The sequence below is a fragment of the Lutra lutra genome, chromosome 3, assembly GCF_902655055.1.
Source record: "Lutra lutra chromosome 3, mLutLut1.2, whole genome shotgun sequence".
In the NCBI taxonomy this organism is placed as follows: domain Eukaryota; kingdom Metazoa; phylum Chordata; class Mammalia; order Carnivora; family Mustelidae; genus Lutra; species Lutra lutra.
Window position 1 is genome coordinate 98,477,376 of NC_062280.1, and position 21,440 is coordinate 98,498,815.

The following is a 21,440-nucleotide window of genomic DNA, read 5'->3' on the forward strand; positions in this document are numbered from 1 at the left end:
GATATTGTTGCTGTTCTCCAAGAATTTCATGTCTGGTAGGATTTCTAATTCAACACTATTGCTCAGAAGGCTCACAAAAAGGAGACCAAGAGTTGCCCAAGGAAGGATGGTGGCCTGTACAAGGATATCTCTATGAGGTGTGAATCTATTATTGTCAAGCCTGGGAAAGAGAAACCTCCCTAGGTATTTCAAGCAGAGAGAGAATTAATGCAAGGAATTTTTTATAATTCTTTTTTTTAAGATTTTTTAAATTTATTTGACAGAGATCACAAGTAGGCAGAGAGGCAAGCAGAGAGAGAGGGGGAAGCAGGTTCCCTGCTAAGCAGACAGCCCGATGTGGGGCTCGATCCCAGGACCCTGAGATCATGACCTGAGCTGAAGGCAGAGGCTTTAACCCACTGAGCCACCCAGGTGCCCCAAGGAATTTCTTAATGAAACTGTTGGAAAAGCAGGAGAAGCAAAAAAAGGCTTAAGTGGGTGGTACTCAAAGTCTTGGAAGTTGCTACCTCCTGTTTTTATACTGTGCTTGTTAGAGGAATCACAGAAGTTACTAGATCATACAGTCACCTGCTATTGATGCTGCTTCTCTGCTGCTAGAAGAAGGGCTTTTCCCTTTCTGTTGCCCTCTCACCTCTCACTGCCTCCTATTGGCAGAACCCATGTTGGCCAACTGACTAAGAAATCTTGATAATGTTTGCACATCTAGACCTGCAATAAAGAGAAGAGTGTAACAAGGGAAGGTGGGGATGGGTGGGAGGTAGTGATGGCATGAAATCCAACAGTGAATTAACCAGCAGAGAGGGATAGGGTCTGGAAGTAGCCACTGACTTCTAGAGTTTTCTGTCAGGTTTTAGACTCAGAAACTTAGTTAGAAAACTTATTAGTTAAACTTATTATTAGTACCTGGAGCTGTGATCAGACTTTGAATTCTGACTGAAATTAATTCATATGGTTGGAAATGTATCCCCTGAAAATTCATGTTGGAACCCTAGCCCCAAAAGGACTATATTTGGAGTTAGGGCCTTACAGGTGGAGGTGATTAAGGTTAAATGAAGTCTTAAGAGTGGGGGCCTCATTCAATAGGATTGATGCCCGTATAAGAAAAAGAAAAGAAAAGGAAGAGGCACCAGAAGTATGTATGCAAAGGAAAAGGTCATGTAAGGACACAGAAAGTGGCCAAATGCAAGCAAAGGAGAGACATCTCACCGGAAACCAACACTGCTGCCACCTTGATCTTGAATTTCCAGTTTCCAGAGCTGTGAGAAAAATCTATGTCTATTGTTGGAAGACACCGAGTCTGTGATATTCTGTTATGGCAGCACAAGCTGAGTAATATACTAAGCAAATACATAAATGGTGAATGTAAAGAGTCAGATGCTGAATTGCAAATTTGTACTAAAAAATATAGCTTTCCAAAAGATTGCCTCCTTATATTTGCTGGTCAACACATTCTTCCTCTGTAAGTAAAATGACTTGGGAATCAAATAAAATTGGAAGATTGATTTATGGCAGTGGTCTCTAATCAGGGGCTTTTGTTGGGGGATACAAATGGCCAGTGAAATACCAAAGTGTCTGGGATCTGGCATGTTCATGTCCCCTCTAGACTTGTAGTCCTGTCTGGGTATGTGTAAATGTGGGCACTCTTCACTTGACAATGCTGGAAGTGGAATTTGTCAGCCTTCCTGACTTTTCCTTTGTGGACTCCTCCCCTTTTCATATCGACACATCCTGGTTGGCATTTTGTTTCTTGCGTGGTCTTGTGTGGTCTTGCATTGATCCTTTTGGATATCTTTACTTTGATCCTTTCCATGATTGCTTAATGGTATAATTCATGAATTTTCCAGTTCTTGGGATGGGGTAGTACATATATTTAGGGTGGTAACTGGCCAGGACACATGGCTACAGCTGTGCTACTTGTTGCCATTGACCATGTCCTGATTGGCCAATCCTTATGTCTTATCAGTTGCTGATGTTTTGAAGGTCAATCTCTGTCTATATAACTGGCACTATAAAGTACAAGAAGTATGAAAAGAAACTGACTGGATTAAACCATTCAGTCAGCCTTCCACATAGCAAACTAGGCTGTTTGAGAACTTTTGAGAAGATCCTTGTTTCCCAAAATGAGAGTTTCCTCAACCTATTATGGAGCATAAAATTGTGTCACTAGCATTGCTTATGAAAGAGTTTAATCATACTTACCAGAAAGGATGATCAATATATCTGATATTTAAAGCTTACCTACTATGTGCCAGGTAGTGGGAAAGTTCTTTAAATGGATCATCTCAGGGACGCCTGGGTGGCTCAGTTGGTTAAGCCACTGCCTTCAGCTCAGGTCATGATCCCAGGGTCCTGGGATTGAGTCCTGCATTGGGCTACTTGCTCAGCAGGGAGCCTGCTTCTCTCACTGCCTCTGTCTGCCTCTCTGCCTGCTTGTGTGTAGTCTCTCTCTCTCTCTCTCTCTCTCCCTGGCAAATAAATAAAATCTTAAAAAAAAAAAAAAGGATCATCTCATTAATCATCACAACAACCCCACTATGAAGCAGGACCTATTATTAATTCCATTTTGTAGATGAATCCTTGAAACCTATAGAGATTAAATTGTTTAATGTTTTCAGCTAGCAAAGAGTAACCAAACCTTAAGATTAAGTGTTACGCTCAGAACAAACAAGTTACCTTGTCCTGCAAGACACTTGTGTGATGTAATTGCTGCTTATGGCTTAGAACTTTTCTCACACATTGTCTTCCCAGCTTCTTTGTTCCTAAAAAACTGGTTCCCTATTCTGGGGGGCACACAAACCTCTTTCTGGCTTTTTCCCAGCAGAAAGACTGGTCCCTCTATCTGGAGTGCTTTTTACCCATATTTTTATATGACTGGCTTCTATTTTTACAATTCTGTCTAAAGGGTTCTCCCTTTCTACATACTTGACACTCCTTAATACCACCTCCTGAAGATTATTTCCTTCATAAGCAGATACCTCCCATGGTTTGGAATGTTTGTTTGCTTACTTATTTCCTACATCTTCCATGAAGTTCCATGAAGACAGGAACCTAGTCTCCCTTATACATGGCTATGTTACTAACACCTAAGTACTGGGTCCTTCATATATTAGGTACTTAATAAATACCTACTACATGCCAAAGGATTATCTATTGAGACCTATCAAATGCCAGGGATCTTTGGGGTATGACTTAGGAAGGCGAGGAATAAATTAACAAGAAAAGACAATGAGAAAATGAGTTAAAGGGGGTATGTTGTTTTTTTTTTTTTTAAAGATTTTATTTATTTATTTGACAGAGAGAAAATACAAGTAAGCAGAGAGGCAGGCAGAGAGAGAGGAGGAAGCAGGCTCCCTGCTGAGCAGAAAGCCCGATGTGGGGCTCGAACCCAGGACCTGGGATCATGACCTGAGCCGAAGGCAGCGGCTTAATCCACTGAGCCACCCAGGCGCCCCATGGGGGGTATGTTTTTGATGGAGGGAGAAATCTCAGGGCCTGAGTAGTCCCTCTAGCTGGAGCCATCATTACAGAGAATATTCTGAGCTACAAGTGAGGGCACACAGTATGCACACAATGTGTGTATCTCCTACTGAGATAAGGTGGGGACAGCAAAGTGGATGGGAACAGCTAAAAATAGGAAAGGCAATCCCTTACAACAAATTTCACGGAACTAATAGTTTGGCTGATACTAATAGCATGCAACTAGCTTTTTTCTGGAAAATGCTGCCACGAGTTTGTTTTTAACTACTAGGCTGTACCAACCAGCAAATAAGAACTTCCTGTATTTAAGCTGTGCTAGGTGATGATGGTGGTTAATAATTAAGTCCCTAACGACTACCCTGAAACATGGGAGAGAAAGAAGTCTTCAGCCAGTGGTGTGACCAGGAAGCTCCTGTGAAGGAGGTGGGACCTGTGCCAGGCCCTGGAGAAGAGAGAATTAGACCTGATGGAGATGAGGGGTGCGATCCAAGCGTGGTCTCAGGAACATGCCTCGCACATTCAGGGACTGGAAAAGGTTACTTGGCAGGAAATAGACATTGAACATAATGTTGAAAAATTTGGTTTTATATCCTGAATTCAGGATGGACTCCCAGGAGATTCTGAGTGGATGAGTAATGAATTGAAATTGGTGTTCCTAAAAGCAAGAAGTGGCAGATGGAGGAGGGAGCCTAGGGCTGGGAAGGGAGTTCATCGGTTTCCTACCACCAACCATCATTTGGGCCTGTCTGGGGCATCACTGTCCCCACCCTCCTCCTGGTGGGGGGAACAAGGAGCAGGAGGCCATATGCTGGGGGCTGTGAGGTCAGATTCTGCTATATCCTCATTAGATTTGGAGGCATTGAGGGTGCTGTGGATAATATTTCTTTTCAATTTTATCAAAAGCTGATTGGTAGAGTGTGTTATTAAGTTCAGCTTTACTTTGATAGCAGGACAATGGCTATGTGTTTTGTGTGGATTATGAGGCACTTCTCTACCTCCAGGTGCCTCCTGAATCATCAAAGATGTATTAGATTAGGTTAACTTAGTATTTAAGGTTAACTGGTTTTTAATGTAATCTGTGCATAATTATAACTGACATGTAAGTTGTAGTTTATTGCCTTTAAATCATTGTACATCTACATGTTTTTTGTAGGTTAGAAAGGTGAGTTTCAGAGAAGCTGAATGACTTGTCCAAGGTTACTTGGAGAATGGGTGGGAAAGTATCGACTAAAACCTGTTTCTTTTATTTCAGGCCATTTATATATTCATGAAGACTAGAAGCTAGTGCTTGACACACACAATATATTCCTACTAACCAAGACACGTAGTCATTCTAGAGCTAACCACCGCAGTGGAGTACAGGGATTAACTATATCTGATCTGATAAAATGCCATGGGTGTTCAAATACTCATTGATGATAACATGGCCTCCACCATTTGTGGAATCCACCTGTCCTAGAGGGAATGATTCTTATACGTCCCCCACATCTGTTTAACTTACATATTTTCCAATGAAATATTGGCAGTGATGTTCAGGTTTCCGTTTCCTCTCCTCGCGCCTTGGGCTCAGCCACTCTTGGTTATGGAGCCTGGTTTTGTCAGTTTGAGCTCATGGAATTTGCAGACAGCATCTATGTGCACAGTAACAGAATGATTCTGGCTGATAGAGGGAGGACGAGTGTGGAGCAAGCGTGGCATGAAACAGACTGTTTGCTTTTTTCCACAGTCTGCTGATTCAACCTGCAAACCCATACCCCAACTCCATTAGCAAGACCTATAAAAACACAGGGGCCTCCGTAAAGATGACTCTGACATTCGCAACCCGGAGAGGTCTTTTGAGTTGAGAGAGCCCTGTTTTGCACTTATGGTTTGGGTCTGGATATTTTGGCTGCCACACTTGTTTCTAGTTAGCTAAAAACAAGGGTCTAAACACTTTTCACTCGGATGGTAAAACACATGCTCACTTTTTACAGTGACCCTGGAAACAGAAGGGGAATTCTTATAAATCACAAAGGAAAATAAATAACTTCACCCATGGAGGGAAAGAGACAGCTTGAGAAAAGGGACTTTGGAAAAAGGTTGTCTCTAGACAGCAGTCTTGTGGTAAGTACTAAATATTCATTTACCACTCTATATATTTTGGCTTAAAATGCATTATTCTTTGACTGTTATTTCCTGAACTCTGCGCTTTTGAAACCTCTATTCCAGTTACCGCATTAGCCATATCCCCTGGGATTTGCTTTCATTTATTTTTTACAAAGTCAAAAGCCAGCAAATTATTGGAATGTTTGTATAGTGTACTTAATAGGCAAATGTCATAATCTGTCAACATTATATGTAATTACATTAATTCCAGCTGAAGTAGACTTTAACCTATACAAAAACACTACTGTAAAGTTGACATCCAATGCCAAGCCTATATATAGTTGTTCCATCCCCCATTTATCTTCATCTGGGGGATAAGTTGAATAAGGATTTAGTAGAGCTTCTAATATTGAAGAGTGAAGCATCCCCGAGACCTTAGGTACGTACCACAGTTCAATTGTTGATAAGCTTTCTAAGAGTGTGAATGCTGATGAGCGTCATTCTTAACAACTTGGTTGTGTTTGCTTCTGTGCATGAGAATCTGGTTAGTCCAAGAAAGAGACTAAGTCACCGATTGTGGAAGGTTGGCTGCTCTCTGAGCTCCGATGTGTACATCCCCTCGTCTTTTCCCTAATGCATGTGAACAGAGCAAGAAAGAAAAAAGGGAGTCACCTCTTTCTCTTTTGCTCATTGACTGAAATGAAGATTTAGCTCAGCTCCTTCTTTTGCTTGTCGCGGGAGGATGTGCTTTATTCATTTGTGTGCTCCCAGCATCTGGCTGGGAGTCTGGGTCGGAATAGGTATCCAATCAAATATTTGTTGAATGGATTTGTCAGTTGCGCTTTTCCCACCCTGCTGCTATAGGTCTGGCTCTGCCAGTGTAGAGACAAGTTAGTTACCCCATAACTGCTGAGGCTTAGGGTCACAAAGTGTTCCTGGGTGTGAGTTTCCAGGAACAGAGAAAAGGATTACGTTGAACTTTTGTGTCTAGTGCCTCTCTTGTTTTTAGATTCAATTTCTGTGTCTGTGTGGGCTATGCACTGACCAGCCTACCTTCAGAGGCTAAGAACTTTTATAGCATTTTAGATTCTCCTCCCAAAGGATGTGCCTGCCCTCTTCTCATCTCTTAGGTCTTTCTATTTCTAGTCGAATGTGAAATAGCGTGTGTGTGTGTTGTGTGTGTGTGTGTATTTATACGTCTATTCCCTGAAGATAGTTTCTGGGGAAACAGGATAAAAAGATAATTTTTCAGCCTCTCCTTTGCCGAAAAAAAAAAAAAAAAACCCACCACTTTTTACCCAACCTGTTAATAGGGTCCGTCATATACCTAAACAGAGGACAGAGATGCTCATATGTTATAATATGAGCAGCACAGGAAAGGATCTCTTCGAAAAAAGTTTTTTTTTTTTTTTAAATTATGAGAGAGAGAGAGAGCTCACGTGGGTGAGGGGAGGAGCAGAGGAAGAGGGATAAGTAGCCTCCGAGCTAAGCACAGAACCTGATGTGGGGCTTGATTCCACAGCCCTGAGATCGCAACCGAAGCCGAAATCAAGAGTCAGATCCCTAACTCACTGAGCCACCCAGGAACCTTACAGGAAATGTTCCCTTCACCCCCATATATCCTCCCTGATTAGCCCCTAAAGTCCTCGGTTCTGCCTTCCACGCCAGAGAATAGGCGAAGATGCCATCAGTGCAAGCAAGCTAAGCTGTTGTCTTTCATGGGAGCACTCATTAATAAAAGGTCTTGGATCTTTCCCAAATGTCAAGCCGCCGAGCAAAATTTTGTTGAGGGAATTGGTAAACAATAAGATACAGGGCACGGAGAGCTGGGATGCAGGACTGGGCTGGGGCGGGGAGTGGACAGGCAGTGAATTGCCACGAGAGCTTTGGACATCTGAAAATCAGAGAAAGAGGAAAGAGCCTTAATGAAACCATTGTCCTTATTTAAATTGTGCTCAGGGACAGGCCCGACTGCGAGCATAATCAAAGCCTGTGATAGCAGCAGTACAAGCTGAAAACCCAACACAGAGCTTGGGTTCCCCTTTGGCACGTGGCTCTACTCTGAGTCTTGTGGGGCCTGCAGATCCATTTTCTGACTTCAGCATGAGAGAACAGGGAAAATAAGAACCCGTTGCTTGGCACAACCTGCGAAACTTAATGCTATTCAATGTCCCCAAATGATGCTTAAGGAGAGTTTTTACACTAGTGAAATATCTTCTGTGTTTCCTGGAGGTAGATTAAGTGTTATGGCTGCATGGGTATAATTGGGAAGATCCTGAAAGACTGTTGTCTCTATGAGTAGGTGGCCTGAGGGATGGGAGGTCTTAAATGACACTCCATGTTACACAGCTTAGGCCACATCACTATAAATTAGCCTTCTCTTTTAGAGTTATGTTCTTTCTTCATAAAAGATGCTGAGGCAGTGACAGCAAAGGTACTCGTTTTGAGCCGGTGTTTTGAGAGTGATACCCACTGAGAGTCCCTTGAGTGAATTCTCTTGTGGCCATCAGGAAGAGAGGTAGACAGGGATGAGGTCAAAGCTGACTGGCCTGTTAAAGGACTTGAAGCAAAGACATCAGCCTCCTCTTTGGCTCCCTGCTGCATTCACACAAATAACTGGGAGAGAAACACAAGGTGATAATTCTGGAAAAGGCCTCCTGGACAACACAAGGGGAGAGAAACACCTGGCATCATATGCCACACTTCTTTCGCAAGGCATGTTTACTTTATTCCACTTTATGTTGTTTTTTAAATTTCTAAATTTTATTTATTCATTTATTTTAATGTTTTTTTTTTTTTTTAAATCCTAGAATGCTAGGATAGGACTGGGTTATCCAGTCTCCTCACTTGGCAGAAGAAGTTATTACTCAGTGAGGTTCAGTGTTTTCCTCGAGGTTCCACAAGTAGCGTAGGATGCAGGGCTCTTACCCCTCACTTCAGTTCCTTACATTTTACTACATAAAATCCGAGTAAGAGAAGACGCCCCTTTGGAAAACCAAATAGGGGAAAGAGAAATATACTAAATCTTACATCTTGAAATTCTACCACAGTCATCATTATGACCCACATTTTTGAGAATTAGAAGGTCCAGAGGTAATTTCCACTTTCACATTCTGCAGGGAAAAAAATTCCTCATCATGTACAGTAAGAATAAGGTACTATTAACTTCATTACACTTTTTATTTTACATAATCAAATCATGAAGTGTTGAGTAGAAATTATAGCTCCCTTGCAACAGCTTTTAAATTTGTAGGCTGGCAGAACCACAGAATAAAGGAACTCACAGTCAAGATGCTGAAAAAAGCTCCCCATTGGGGGATAGTTTCTTGTGGTTTTTAGTCACAATTTTGCCTTCAGGACAGGACACGGGGGGTTTGAGTGTGTGTGGCTGCGTGTATGTATGTGTGTGTGTGGGCACCCCCATAGCATTGAAGTGTTCTTTGATGTTGATTTTTTTTTTAACTTGATAAATCACCCTTTTTAAGAAGAAAGTGACAGGTAAGTGAAACTGAAATGAAAAATATGTTTCAATGCAGGGGGTAAGTACCCTGAGAGAAAGACAAGTGACTACAAGTTTGCCTTCACCAGTAGGAGTGTGCCGAGGAGCCACACGTTCACGGCAAGTACAGTCTTCTCTCTGATAACAATAAAAATCACCCCAGAAATCGAGGCCTCTTCTTGACCCAAAGCTGTTCCACCCACCCCAGGATGCTTTTTGATCAGAAAAAGTCAGCATTTCACACTGTGCTTTTTTATTTGCAAGAATCATTCTCAGGCTGACTGTAGAGTTATATGATACTTGTGGCTATGATAGCATTTAGCTGATGAGAGGGCTGGGGAGGGAATTCTCTCTTTCTCTCTCTCTCTCTTTAACCATCTCACATTCTGATAGGAGATATTCCCTTTTAATGTGAGGAAAAATTACTTTTTGCTTTTAGGCAGGGATGGGAGGGAGTTTCTTTCATGAACGACAGATTCTTTCGTGGTACCCCATTCCTTTATTTCCCCTTCCAGAAGGAAGACAAAACGTTGGCCACACTAGATCCTCAGCTCTGACAGCTGGGCAGTTTTGATAAACTTGTGAGAACAGGAAAGGCCCCACACCAAGTCCCTCAATTCACCCTTCAGCCTCTCGATAGTTTGTATCCAAACTATTAGAGTGATTAGGCCTTCCATAGGCACACATTTAAACCAAACAGTAAGCATTACTAGAAAACCTGCTTTACGTTTAAGACGTTGTAGTCACTATGGGATGTTCTGGATAGTCTCCACTTTTCCCTCCAGAGCCATCCCATCCTTCTCCACCTGCCTATGTACCCCTGGAGGATATACCACACAGACCTTGTCAGTAGGACCCTATGTCTTTTGGCATCTAGTTGGGTTTGGCTAATGGAGGGACCTAACAGGAGATCAGAGGTCAAGAAGAGAGAGAGGTCAAGGTGATGGCTCTCCTATTCTCTCCTGGCCTGGTCCTGGGCCACAGGGACTGCAATGCTCTGCCTACGGTCACAGTTTCTGCTGGGCAACCCTCTCTCACAAAACCACAGTTCTCTCTGTGTTCTAGCACCTTCCCTTTCCTCATGTTCCTTCAGGCTTCTTGGTAGTAATGACTGTTGAATGTTGACAGCCCGTTCTCATGTTGGTCTGCTTTAGTCTTCCCACACTTTATCGTATGGTTCCTTTCCCAAAATCTTCTCATGTTAGATGATTTGCCTGTGCCATTGGTTTCCTGCAGAGCCCCCTGACTGATACAAGACCATAGTTTATTTTTGCAAACTGACCTAATCAGCAGGGAAGTTGATATAATACATAGGAGGTAAATGGTGTGGCATTGACTGAAAGGCATGCTAACAACTCATTTCATTGCTGAATTACTTTTTTTCCCCAGAGAACTGTCTCCCCTATATCAAATTGTGATGGTTAATTTTATGTGTCAACTTAACAGGCCTCAAGGGTGCACAGATACCTGGCAAAATACTACTTCTGGGTGTGTCGGTGAGGGTGTTTCCAGAATAGATTAGCACCTGCATCAGTAGATCCGGTAAAGAAGTTCACCCTCCCCACTGTGGGTGGGTGTCATCTGATTGACTGAAGACCTGAATAGGTCAGAAAGGCAGAGAAAGGGCAAACCTGCTCTCTGCCAGAGCTGAGACATCTTCTGTGCTCAGATACTGGCACTCCTTGTTTTCAGGACTTTGGACTGGGACTGGGACTTACAGTATTGGCTCTCCTGGTTCTCAGGACTTTGGGTTTGGACTGGAGCTCTATAACTGGGCTTCCTGGGCCACCAGCTTGCAGACAGTATGTCATGGGTCTTCTCAGCCTCTATAATCATGATTCGATTCCTTATAATAAGTCTCTCTGTATTTATACTTACAGTTATAATTGTATTTACAAAGGGACAGAACCCTGACAGATTTACAAACGTAAATCTCTACTGCTTTGTCTTCAGTGATTTCACCCCTGCTTAGAGACCAGAGGAATCCTAAAGCAGGGTTTCAGCAAACTCTGTGAAAAGTCAAATAGTGAAAGTTTTGGGCTTCCCAGGCCAGCTGGCCCATCAGAGCTCCTCAGATCTGCTGTGGGAACCCAAGAGCAGCCACAGATAGTATATGATATGAATAAATGGACGTGGCTTGTTCCAATAAAACCTAATTTACAGAGGCGGTGGGCTAGGTTCTAAAGGATAGCTGCATGAGGTAGAGAAATGGGAAACGTGAAGGTCTAGTTCACTTTTCCTGGGTGCTGACTTTCTGAATGGCGACTTGTGTTTACCCTCAGGAGGCACAGTGTGCGAGGGCAGGCAAAGGAGCAAGTTGAGGACGTCACACGAAGATGTATGCACCCAAGGGCATGGATTTGAGCAAAGAATCAAAGCAAATGAATTAAAGCAAGTATTTTAGAAAGCTCAGAACTCACTGGGAACTTTTCTAAATAGAAAAATAGGGATATTGTTGGTGTGGCTCAGGGCAGCCCATGGATTGTGAATGTTGCCCCCTGAAATCTGCATTTTTGTAATCCTTCAGGCTCACCTCTAGCTTTCTTGACTCCCTCGGTGCTGGGATTGGGCTACTCTCACCACAGCAATGCTGTACAGAACACAGGCCACTAGGTTGCTAGAGGTTTCCAGTGACTCAAATCCTAGCTATCCTTGATCCCTTCTACTAGTGGAAGCAGGCATGAAATATGGTTGACTCAGTGCCTCTGACCAGGAGACCTCTGTGCTCTGATACCAAGACTGTTTGAGATTTTTCAAGTGATCATCAAGTAGAAAAAAGTCAGTGAGTAAGAGGGAGGTTTTATTCCCCAGCTGCTTCATCCCCTCAATAGGGCTATTATCCCAGCTGCCTCCTGGGTGTCCGGAGAAGAACAGAGACCAGGCACTGGAGCCAGATCAGTGGGAAGGTGTGATGTCTGAGGCTCCACCCACGGCCCATTTTTGGAAAAAAGCAGCAGGTGGGGAACAGACCAGCTTCGGCCTGGGTCGGCTACCTTTCCAAAGTGTCGTGCCGAATCTCACTGCTCCTCTTTGGCAGCAGGTGACCATGAAGGGAGAAAAGTACCAGATGCTTAGATGAAAATGTACCCAGTGAATCTGTACAACAGCGTAGCTGAGCCCATCATGACTCAAGAACACACTGGGGGAATGTGCGGCTCGGCTCCCTGCAGCAGCACAGACCTCTGGGGGCTCTGGATAGATTTGCTGTGGATGGGCTGGGAGAACACAGGGAGGCTGGACCAAGTAGGTACAGACCCAAATCCCTGGTTACAGAGGGTCTTAAAGGGGCCCCAGATGAGTAGGAACAGATCAGAACCCGCCAGTACCAGGAGAAAGGCTGGAGCTATGAGCAGAATTGCTGCTGAAATGGTCTGAATGGAAGGCAGGATGAAAGAACAGAAATAGAATAAAACCAAGCAGTGGACTTAGACTATGTGGGGATGGATAAAGTCCAGTAGGGCGCCTGGCTGGCTCAGTCAGTAGACATGTGACTCTCAGGGTTGTGAGTTTGAGCCCCATGTTGGGGGTAGAGGTTACTTAAAAATAAATAAAAATAAATAAAAAAATAAATATTTTATATCTCTCTCTCTATCTATCTATCTTGGTGCTTGCTTTGGCAGCACATACTAAAAGTTGGAATGATACCAAGAGAGAAGATTGGCATGGTCCCCACACAGGGATGGTGGTAAAGTCTGACACGTAAGCCCCTGGAGCCAAGCATTAGGTGCGGCCCCGGGAGGCTCCCCTCCCTTGCTGAGTATAGCTGAAAGGTTACTGAGGCTTGCTACATGCCAGGCACTCTGGTCAGCACTTGAGATAGAAGTTGCCATTCAGTACTTCAGGATGACCCTTTCAGATGGGAACTTTAATTATTCCTTTTTTACAAATAGAAAAAACTTACCAAGTTAAAGAACTTCCTCAGGGCTATGAAACTCGTGTGCAGTAGACTTGGGACTTTAGCTCCCTTCTGGCTGCTCCCAGATCATGCTGTCACTCCACAGCTGGCGGCCCAGAAGCAGAAAACCTTGTTTGCCAGTGACGGTGAGCTCCTTGCCTGGTGCTTTCCAATGTTGAACAGCCCCAGCTTCAACAGGGCTAGAGGTTTACAGGTGTATCAGCACACCTGCCGTCCCTGTGCCTGCTGATGACAGAAGCCAGACCTGATTTCCAGAAAATAATTGTTAAAGGGTTGGAGGTTGGGAGAGAGAGGGGTACAAGGAGTCAAGGATGCATGTGCTGAAATTTGGTCTAGGTCTGATTTCCAGTCGATTAATCAGGTCTTAGAACCAACTTCTGTAGAGATTAAAGTTAGCGTATCTATAGAATACATAATATATAGAATACATAATATATACCCTTATATATAGATATATATACATAATATATACCCTGTATATCTATATATACAAAGTATATATTTTGCATATTTACCCACATGAGGATCACTGTGGTGTCTACGTGTATACAATGGGGATATTGACTGGAATGGGAATAGAGTACAGAGGAGTGGTGAATGACAGGGCACATCCAAAGTCTAGCTTTTGCCCAGCATGAAACAGGATTTGTAACTGGAGTGATGAGCCTATCAAATGGTTGCACATTGTTTTGGCTGAGCCACTGACTGATAGGGCTGGGTAGAGACCCACTTCGTCTCCTATGAGGACATCTCCCCCACCAGATGCCATTTGTTTGCTCACCACTTGAAATCGATGCCCCTCCTCTGGTGTTGCACAAAGGAATGTCTGCCTTCATTATGGTGATGGCTCACCCCAGATGACCCCTCTTCCCTTCACCTCCCTTCTGTCATCAATGAAAACAAGGCCGTCTGTCACCATAACCATATATTCCAGAATTCTTACTAAAATGCCCTTTCCTGAGCTGCCATATTATTTACCTCCGGTCTTCATCCCTGCATTCAATGCTTTGTCTCATGCCTGTCCACCTTAAGTCAGGGTCTCTCAATCTATCTAACATTCTGGACCCTGTATTTCTTTTTTTATTTCTTTTTTTTTAAATTTTTTAACGGTTTTATTTATGTATTTGAGAAAGAGAGTGAGAGAGAGAGAGAGAGCATGAGAGGGGAGAGGGTCAGAGGGAGAGGCAGATTCCCTCCTGAGCAGGGAGCCCAATGCGGGACTCAATTCTAGGACTCCAGGATCACGACCTGAGCCAAAAGCAGTTCCTTAACCAACGGAGCCACCCAGGCTCCCCTCGACCCTGTGTTTCTATCTGTTGTAGGGTTGGAGGTGTTCTGGGCATTGTAGGATTTTCAGCAGCATCCCTGACTTCTATCTACCAGGTGCCAGTAGCACTCCTCACCCACTGTGACAATGAAAACTGTCCCTAGATGTGGCCCAGTATTCTCTGGGAAGCAAAATGAGCCCTGACTGAGCTGAATTGTAGGCTCTTAGAGGGCATGAGCCATGTCATACTCACATTTGGGTCCCTAAAGTCTGACACACGGAAAATAGTGCAAAGAACGAATGCGTGAGTGAACTTACCAGTGAGTGAGTTCATGAGCTAAGTACACGTTAGCAGGAGATACTGGGTATGGAGGAAGCGGGACTACCTGGAGGATGTTTGGGATGGCAACATTTTCCGTTTTACTGAGGGTGATTCTAGCTTTTGTATAAAGACTTGTGTTTGCCTCAGAGATTCTTAACATGATACCTGGACCCACCTGAGTTCCAGAGTGCTTGATAGGGCAAATTTATGGAAAGGCTCCAGGGGTTTTGAATTCTCCAAAGTAGATTGTGTTAGATTTTATATGTATGTACCTATGTGCACATTTTTCTGGGGAGGGAGTCCATAGCTATAATCATATTCTCAAAGGTATCCGTGACCTGAGAATGGTTAGGTAGCTTCCTCTGCCATTAGTCTAGCAAGCCTGGTACACAAAACCTGCACACAAGCAGCTTACCTTACCCTGGTCACAGAGCAGGATCTCAGAAGCACGTGGTTCCATCACCTGAAACCACCTGCTGTAGTAAGTGCTTTCTGCCCGCCTCAGACACAGCTCTGCACACACTTGGCATCTCAGAGATCACTTAATCGGAATAGGAACTGGCAACATTTGGAAAGCCCTTCGTGAATGCTATTATTGATAGATGATGATACTGCATCTTAAGAAATAAGTCCAAATGAGCAGAGACGTTTGCTTGGCATGTTCTGTGCTTTCTTAGGGCTCAGGGATCTGCTTGTCATTCTCCTGGTGTCTCATCATCTTTCAACAATGGGAATCATCATATCATACAAGTTTCCATGGCAACCAAGGTTTCTGTATCCTCCTCTGGCAGCCTAAGATTGTTCCCGCGGCAGATTCTCTAGTGCTTTGTCCGTAACGAGAGGTAGAACTTTCATCGATCTCCTTAGAAGCTAGTCCTCAAACCCAGGAGGCAGCTGGGTGTTCTCTCTTATAGGTGCCTGCTTCCCTCTCTAACGTTTCTAATTGATCGGCACAGGAATTGAGCACCTACTAAGTTCAAAGCTCTGTGAAATACCAAGGGTGAAGATCCATGTGAGTTTTAAGAAATGCAAAGCATGATTTCCATTTTGCGAAGCCTTACAAAGTCTAGTCACATATACACAAATCATAGTAATGCCAGGAGGTATACAGTGGTGCAAAGAACAAGAGTGATGGGATTTCGAAAGGAGGTTGCAGCTCTCGCAACTGTATTGATCACGATGGGCTTTCCCAAGGAGGAGAGCTTTCATATCTCCCTCAGTGAAATTGGTCCAGATTTAGTCTGTGGTGCCCATGAGGTCCCTGAAACAGAAATTTATTGAGAAAACCTCCGTGTCTTAAAACAATAGAGTATGACTCCAAGGTGCCTAGCTTCAACTTGAGGAATCACCGAGACCTTAAGGAAGCTCTCTTGTGATCCTGAATTATTCCTCTTAACTTTTCTCTTGTCCCCTCTTGCCACCCCTCCCCCACCCTCTTACCCACACTTCCTGGTGCAGGCACAATGCATCACGTAGCTAAATCATTTTGATTTCCTTTCTTCTCATTTATCAGTGTATGTTATACCAACTGTATATATATGAGTTGTATTTCAGCAGCCTGTCTCATACTAATTTACTGCCCTGTACTATAGTTCATTATTATCAGTTAATATTTATTAAGCCTCCATAGCATTCATGGCTGGGAACGAGGCAGCGTTTTCCTTTCTGTTGCATTGCCATGTTCTGTTGCCTTGGCTCAGCTTAGCCAGTATTTATGATCTTTCTTCCAGTTTTCTATTCATGTGACAGCCCTCATACTCATCCCCGTTTCAATTAATATTTCAAGAGCAAATCCAGGAGCCATTATATTAAAACGCTTCACTTAAAACCAGATGCATTGCCTCAATGCTGTCTCTTTCGTGTACTAATTTTGCAATTCTGTCCTAACATGGAATCCCATTTGTCTGGGCTGCTCTCTACAAGCCCAAACAGTGGTTCCTCCCGGTTCCTTTACATTCCAGGCAGTTCCAGATGTTTCCTCCTCATAAATTTCACTTCCTTAACTAGGCTTAATGGATCATAATTGTCCATTTCCGAAGATGCCTCTGAGGTTTGCTTGCCTTCTGTCTTTCAGCACCTTTCTGGTCCTTAGTCATAAGCGATTGTCTTCAGCTTGGTATGTTTCCTAATGTAATTAATTCATTGATTGCTCTCATGCACATAGATGTGTTGAGGGAAATAAAATCATTTGGTCTGATAAATTCTGGAGTCCATCTGTCAGTGCCAGCATATAATAGGTTCAGGGGCTGTTGGTCCTTCTGGGAAGAGGAGCAGCTGTCAGAGGCCTAACATCCCTGGGGATGGTTCGGCTATGAGGCTTCTAGTAATCTGATGTGAGTGGGTATAAGGCTGAGCTCGAAGTCTTTGAAGTTACCACCCACGTGTGATTGGGATGCGGCTACTGCTGTCCTCCACACCCCGCTATGTGGAGTTCTAGCTACATGGCAGCAGTAGGTAGCTACTCAGAGATCTCATGTGCCAAGTTTAGAGCTCTGCTGGTAGGTCCCTGAGGCAGATTATCTGACCTACTTCTATTCGGTGAGAGCTAGCAAAGAGGAAGTGAAGGTAGGAGAGAGCCATGTCTCATGTTAGCATTTCTCATCCTCTTAGGAGGAGCTGAGGAACCTTCTGTGGTTTTGCCTACAAGGACAGCATCAGCAATATTATTTCATTATTCGCTGCATCACTTGAAGTCCTAGGAGGAAACAGATGGTGTGCTCAAGCCAGATGATGGAGGACAGTTTAATAAAAGGCTTCTTAAAAGGTAGGGTGGAATGTAGGGAACTCAGCAAGATGACAGGACAAGGAGATGACATGGCCATACAACCGCATGGCCAGAAGGAGACAGCCACATGGTACCAAGTGTCCCCTTAGGTGCAGGGATGCAGCCAACCAGTGCTGGCCCAACAGGGAGCAGATGGGGGCTTGGAAACGCGCACCTCCCCTCCCCCTCTCCAGGGCCCTAGGAACCTCCAATTTGCTGGCCCCAGTTGGAAACCAGAGGGAGAGGGGCCTAGGGAGCACCCTGGGCTATTTCTATTATTTGGCTATTTCTGTTACTAGAAAGAGCTTCTTATGAATTGTTTTCTAGCCCATTCCCTTGCACTCACCAACTTGGCTTAACTAGAACAATATGATGTGACACCTTCACAATGTAAGTTCCACATGGCCAGTGATACGGTCTTCTCTCAGGGGTCCTGATAAAAAACGCAGTGCGGGGCTCCCTACATGCTGTGAGGGGGCTGGGGTACAAGGGGTGTAATGCGGCTGGCAGATTGAGCATTGCGTTAGAACTCAATGTCCTCAGATTAGAAGTTGAGGGGAGCCCTTCAGTAGGTGTGTGGGCTTCAGCAGGTTTTTTAAACTCCCTGAATCTCTGTGTCCTCAAGAGTGGGGTTTCCATGAGTATAAAGGGAAATAAAGATCAAAAAATTTGTCTCAGGAACTGTAGGACTCTATGCAAATGGAGAGTAGTGTATTAGAGCTCTGATGGGTTCCTCGCTGCTCAACTTCAGCCTCTCAAAAATATAAGCAGCAGCGGCAGCTTCAGAAGGAAACACAAAGAGCCTACTGTGCGCAGAGCACTTATTTTATTTTGTTTTGTTTTATCTTATTTTACGTTACTTTATTTTTGTGGAGAGTGTGAGTGGGGAGGCACAGAGGGAGAGAGAGAATCTGAAGCAGGCTCCTGGCCCAGCAGGGAGCGAGGTGCGGGGCTTCATGCTATGGTCCTGAGACCATGACCTGAACCGAAATCAAGTGTCGGACACTTAACCGACTGAGACACCCAGGCGACCCCAGAACACTCATTTTAAAGGGCGCAGAGTGAAGAGATGGCATGTAACGTAGTAGAAAGAACACGGGTTGTTCCGAGAATCAAGGGAAGGGATTCCAACGGAGCACACAGCCTCGTGCGTGGGGCCGCCTCCTCCCCCAGGGCTGCAAACACGTGGAGCCGGCTGACGCGGCGGCTCCAGACGGCAGTTTTCTTTGTCTGCAGATGGAAGGAGACAGTCAGCAAAGATTTTTTTTTTCCTGTTGGTTTGCGTATATTCATATGCGATGTTTAAAAACTGATGGCATACCCGTGATGTTATCAGCCAGAAATGTTCACCAGGTGTTAACTACAGGTTGTACCTGACCGAACCGTGGAGTCCTTTCTTCTGAGGCCAGCTGTCTCTGTCGTCCTCTGCTAATGAGCTGTGCTCCAGACCTTCTTATATGGGGCGTGACATTTTTCTGGAACTTTTGGCCTCCTGCTCTCACCCTTGAAGTTCAGCCATTGTCTACTTACAACAGGCAGTTTTATTCCAAAGCTGCCAGGAGCGCCCGTAGCCTTCTAAACAAGCGTACAATGACTCCCTGTGCGCAGGGTCCTGCTGGGTCCTCGGCCCCAGGCCCTGGCCCCTGATAGGATCGGGCTGGAGACTGGGCTGCAGAGCCCTCTTTTGTTTTCTTCTGCCTTTGACTGCTTTGAGCTGTGCCAACTCGGTGCAGTGGGAGACTCAATTTGGGGAAGGGGTTGGAGATCATTTCCCATGTGACTCTCTGTCTTTACTTCGATGGGGGAAGGCAGGCTCGGAGGGTTCAGAGCGGGAAAGATTTTCCACTACATAAAGAGAACGAAAGAGGAAACAGGGTCCCAGTGGCCTCTTGCCAGGCCCCAGGAATGCGCCAACCCTGGGAATTGGCCCCTGGCCAGCCTCCTCAGAGGCTGCTGACTTGGGAAAACTGGCTCTCTGGCCATTGCCAAGAATGCAGACAATGGTCTTTTGGTTATTTCACTTTTGAAAGTTAGGCTTTTGTTTTATTATCACCAAAGGTAACATTTATTGGGCACCTAGGTATGCATGCCAAGAGATAAAATGCATGATTAGAAGTCAGTGTAACTTAAACCGAGCAGAAACACCAGGGTCCTCATATAATATTTACAGCCTGCTTCTAATTAGGGCCTAATCCTCTGCTCGGGCATGTTGGTATCTTAGATGTGAGTGCCCAATGGTACTGAAATTCTAGAATTAAAATCAGTTTTTAAGTGCTAGAGTGAGCTGTATTTATGTCACTTGAAAGGGCTGACATAAAGCTTATTCAATTGTCATTCACTTGAGAAAGGACTTTGAGAAAATGAAGCCCAGAACCGGGGTGTTCTGAGGAGGCAGAGAAACTGAGATCCAGTCATTGGCTCAGGATTCTGAATCCTGGGATGGAAAATGGAGGGGCCTACCACACCTTTCACCTCAGTGTGTGATCACATTGTATGAAATGATGAGGATGATGTTTGTGAACAATCAGATGATCTTAAATTAGTCCATGTGGTTTTGCATTCCCATCTCAGTCAGTGCTGTTAATTAATAATAATAACAGCAATTAATATGATACATTTTTATATCCTGGCTTCTGGACTTAATATTTTATTTGCATTAGCTCACTGAATTTTTGTAAAAACTCTATAGGGAGATACTATCCATCCTCTTATTTAGATGAAGAAGCTGAGGCTTAGAAATTCAGTGATTTGTCCAAGATCACATGACTAGTAAACAGTGAGGCCTGTCTGACCACAAGGCTCATGCTGCTGACTCTTGTACCATCTATCTGTACCTTAAACACCTCTCAGAATCGGGAGGAGCATGCGTCTCTGTGCTGGAGTCAGTGAATTTTGTGGCTTCCATTTCCTGTGCTCGTGGGGTTGGCTGACTTCCAGACGCCATGTCAGCGCCATAGCTCCGACGGCCATTTTTACAGTGGTTCCTCTCCAAGTAGTTTCTCTGGAGCTTTTTACTCAGATAACAGTCTGGCCTCCCTCATGTGTAGGAACCTTCCCTTGTGCTGCGATGAGAGGTCCTACCAGTATTCTGAGCTGTGGAAGAGTGGGGAAGCCTTCTCTGAAGGAGTACCTGAAAGAAGTATAAGCCCAGAGGCCCTCACAACTTGTTTTAAGAAACTTCTATTTAGGTGAATCCAGATTTATACAAAAGATGCATCAGGGGTTGCTGTTCCTCTTTCCAGAGAGATTCCTCATACAACAAAGAACTCACCAGAAGATTTTTTTAAAAACAGACCTTAATGCCTTTTAAATTGAATTGAATTTTCAAAATTCAATTTGCGGCAGTAGTTTCCCATGGAGCTAAATGTCCAACATTAGACCTTTTTCCCTCCTTTGATGGAAAACAGATCACAGATGATATTTCGGGTTGAAGCACTTTCCCCAGGAGTCCTGAACAGCCTGGAGAGCCTGTCGTTGTACATGGAGAGAGTTTTCACTCAGGGGACAAAGAGGAAAGTCACAACTAGGACTGCCAGGCTCTGACTCCTCCCTGGTGGTGTCTTTCTTCCTTCTGAACTCTTAACAGTCCTGGTGGGGATGATGGACAGTGTGGTGTACAGTAAAGAATGGCTGGTATCCTGCTGTTAATCCAGAGTGAGTCAGATATCTTCAGATTCTCTTGCTCTTGTCTGAAGGACTTCTGTGAGTCTGCAAAACTTCTTCCCTCATTGCAAATTATAATCATTAAATGTTTACTTTTATGCCTACCATGGGGCCCAATCTTCTGAAAATATAAAAGGAAAAGAAGAAAGCGGGAAAATTAACTTAGAAATGGATTATTGGCCATTGGTGACATGCTGGGCACTGCACAGATCGATCGTACCAATTTTGATGAATTCTCTTATTCAGATATATATTGTGTTTGGTTCTTCAAGGAATTCTGTGGTGAATAAGACAACTGTCACCCTTCTCTCATGGAGCTAATATTCAAATAATTCTTCCAGCAACCTGTGAAGCATGTATTGTCCCATTTTAGAGATGGGAAAGGTGAGGCTCCAAAGGGTTAAATACCTTGTCCCAAATCATGTAAGTTAGCAGGAGTTGGCACCG

The 21,440-nt window shown here is 44.1% G+C and overlaps 1 protein-coding gene across 1 annotated transcript in view; it reads left to right on the forward strand.

The window, feature by feature from the left end:
- NCKAP5 (NCK associated protein 5) overlaps window positions 1-21,440 on the forward strand; it is a 915,059-nt gene that overhangs the window by 42,213 nt on the left and 851,406 nt on the right. Inside the window, 1 exon segment of the mRNA XM_047722528.1 lies at window positions 5,451-5,580. Coding sequence (XP_047578484.1) covers window positions 5,512-5,580 — 69 coding nt within the window. The 5' untranslated portion in view covers window positions 5,451-5,511.